Genomic DNA, 3283 nt, shown 5'->3' with positions numbered 1-3283 from the left:
CACACACACACACACACACACACACACACACACACACACACACACACTCCGACTCTGACACACAAACAGAATACCTGGTGTGCAATCGGATTCGTCGGAACCTGAAGGCACAAAAACATTCACATAGAGCTTATCGTCACCGTGAAGGCAACAAATAATAATACTCTACAACAAACACACTCTCAAAGAAGCTCATACACACACACACACACCAATTCTGTTGCTGTGTGGTAAGTGGACTTCCAGAACGTTCCAGTCACAGCTGAGTTTAAGTCATGATGTGTGTGGGTGGGAGGGGTACATACGTTGGGACTGGGAGACCATCTTAGTGCGGCTGCGTCCTCGTGAGTCCACCTGGCTGGACACGCTGCTGGCGGTGGACAAGGGCTGCTTGGTACGTACACGGCCTGTATTATGTGGAGGGAAAAATACTGTTAAGACAAAAAACAAAAAACACACACACACACACACACACACACACACACACACACACACACACGCTACACATCTAGTTTGCAGCTGAATGAAGCCCAGAACCTAAGAAGCACTACGACCGACGAAAAGCCACTAATGCTGGAAGCTGCTGAACGAACGTCAGAACCTAAACTAAACACTCAGCCACACAAGACACAAACACCAGGGATGCTTCAGTGGATCAGCAGGTCATCACTTGTCATGACTCGGATATTTATTTATCTTTTAAGTGTAAGTTCACCCCCGTGTCTGAGCGAGAGAGGGGTGATGATTCATCGCATAGATGAGTCCAAAACGGTGTACTCTACATCAGAAAGGTTCAGGGCTGATTTAAAGCAGTAGATGGTCATTTGAGCCATTTTCAACCCATGAAATACTGATTTTAATACATTTGGTAATAAATGTCAATATTAACACCAGCATTGGTGTGTTTTATTACAGTACAGTCGTATCATTTAACTGACAGATTAAAAAATGTGTTAAAATGTGCAGCATTAAGTGATTTTATGCAGATATCAACCAACTTCTTGCGGCACTTTGCGGGTCACTGTGAGATATTACTGCAACAGTTCAGAACTATAATTCACTTCAGCCACGGCAGAGCGTCATCCGACCCACTTAAAGCTGCAATTTATGCGTTTGCTCAGCCAAAATACCATCGGCACCATCAATGTTGACTTTCACTATCTAAAAACATTTTATTTTACATTTGTGCTTTTATAAATTGAGGCTGCCCCTACAAGAACTTCAATAATATTGATTCCTGGTTATTCCTCTGCAGATGTCAACAAACACTGAACAAAATTGAGACCGCTTCCTCAACTAGAACATCCCAAAAACACACACACACCCCTAACCACAACCTTACCATTGTCTGACCTGGTCCCTACAGACAGACAAAGAGGGAGCAGGTTGTAAAAAGTACACTTCACCTGCACGTTTCATACTGTTCATACTGTATTCATATCTTCCCTTTACATTCTATATATATATATATATATATATATATATATATATATATATATATATATATATATATATATATATATTATATTATAGTACTGTTCATCCTCGATATACTCTGTAAATTACTCTGCAATTCTGAACTTCTGGTTAGATGCTAAAATGCATTTTGTTGTCAAAGTATCTGAACAGCACGACCCCTACACATGCTAATCCTAATAAATAAATAAAGCCTCAATAACTGAACGTGTTGCTGGTCAGACCTTTTTCTGTATTAAACACACGATTAAACCGTAGCAAAGCAGAAGATGATCTTAAGATGTGTATTTAATTTGATTCATGATGAGATGAGTAGGAAGGTGATACAAATGAGGCTGTAATGTATGTTTGACAGCAGGGGGCGCTGTGGCCACACGCTGCAACAAAAGAAGCTGACTGGATTTGTTGGACTGGAATGAGGTGAGGAAAGGGAAAAGAGAAATAAAAGAAAAAAGAAAAGCATAAAGTAGGTTGTTGCTGGTGAAGCAGAGTGAGATGATCTTACCATCCGTTTTATCAGAGGCATCATCTTTAGTGGCAGAGTGAAAGAGAGCGAAAGAGAGGGAGAGAGAGAGTGTGGGTGGGAGAAAGAAAAGGGAAGAAACAAATGGAAACAAAAAACAAAGGATTGATACAAATGATTAATAAAAGTAAGAGACACAAAAGGGAATCCAAAAAGGGAAAATGAAGATCAAAACAGAAAGTGTCAGTGACATGAAACACAAAATAACGAAAAAGTATTCAGAATGAAAGACGGAAAACAAGAGAAGAGACACAAGAGAAGAGAGGAGCACAGTCTGTATTAGTTACAGAGCATCTGGTAAAAAGGGAGCAGATGCAGGGGTCAACATCAAGACAGAGAGAGACAACAACAGAACATGCACACAGACGATATTCATACCAAAACATGTACAGGACACATCAACAGGCAATGAGGAGGCAGCAGGAGAGGAGAGGAGAAAGAGGAGTGTGTGGATCCATCCGTCTGTAGATGTGGCCAGCGTTTATAGAGGATAACGTTCACTTCGACCTGTCCGACGCTTTAGAAGCACTACCTCTGAGCTGACTTGAGACGACTCCTCAGACTCCTCCTGTCTGATTACTCGTCTAGCTGGACTGACAGGACCCTTACCCAGTGAGGAGTAGGAGCCAGGGTGCAGGCGCCCTGCTGCCCTGGTCTGTCCGACGTTCCGGTGCTTAGCGACCGCTGCTGCGTTAACATCCACATCGCTACGAGATCGCTGCAGGGAGGCCGACGACGCCCCGCCCTTTGAACCCGAAGGGACTGATAGGACAGCAGGAGCAGGAGGAGGAGGAGGAGTGTGTTGGAGAAGGGATGGGAGGTGATGAGGGTATAGATACATCACAAAACACATGCAGGCAACCACACTACTCAATACTGATACTGATACCATACAGAAGTACACAAACAGCCAGACACATGTATGCATGTGTGTATGTGTGTGTGTGTGTGCATACATGTGTGTAGTAACATGAAAACAACGTGACAGGATGTGGTTGTACGGACACAGGCAGATGTAAATGAGAATGAGGGGAAATGGCTCAGTGGGTGCTGATGTTTGTCAGTGTGTGTGAGTGTGTGTTTCCACAGGAGAGAGTAAGCATGAGATTATGTGTTTGAGAGAGATCGCACGTGTGTGTCCGAGTGTGTTCGACTCACCTCGCCCTGGAGCTGCTGACCATTTAGAAGTCAGAGGCCGACTGACAGAGAGGAGAGAAAAGGAGGTCAGTCCACAACAACACACACACACACACACACACACACACACACACACACACACACACA

The 3283-nt window shown here is 43.5% G+C and overlaps 1 protein-coding gene across 33 annotated transcripts in view; it reads right to left on the bottom strand.

Annotated features, from left to right (window-relative positions):
• Positions 1–3283, bottom strand: part of clasp2 (cytoplasmic linker associated protein 2) — a 51686-nt gene that overhangs the window by 17206 nt on the left and 31197 nt on the right. For 13 of the 33 annotated variants that reach the window (XM_031853991.1, XM_031854004.1, XM_031853992.1 and 10 more), the window contains 6 exons: positions 3158–3198; positions 2609–2761; positions 1982–2005; positions 1343–1360; positions 306–407; positions 75–101 (listed from right to left, as the gene is read on the bottom strand). In XM_031853991.1, coding sequence (XP_031709851.1) covers positions 75–101; positions 306–407; positions 1343–1360; positions 1982–2005; positions 2609–2761; positions 3158–3198 — 365 coding nt within the window. The remainder of the gene's footprint in view (positions 1–74; positions 102–305; positions 408–1342; positions 1361–1981; positions 2006–2608; positions 2762–3157; positions 3199–3283) is intronic. The other 20 variants (XM_031854001.1, XM_031854017.1, XM_031854018.1 and 17 more) reach the window with 9 other exon arrangements.

Source organism: Anarrhichthys ocellatus, unplaced genomic scaffold (assembly GCF_004355925.1).
Source record: "Anarrhichthys ocellatus isolate YVR2014 unplaced genomic scaffold, GSC_Weel_1.0 scaffold14, whole genome shotgun sequence".
Classification (NCBI taxonomy): domain Eukaryota; kingdom Metazoa; phylum Chordata; class Actinopteri; order Perciformes; family Anarhichadidae; genus Anarrhichthys; species Anarrhichthys ocellatus.
Note: the sequence above shows the minus strand (reverse complement) of the source record. Positions and strands in the feature narration are given on the sequence as shown.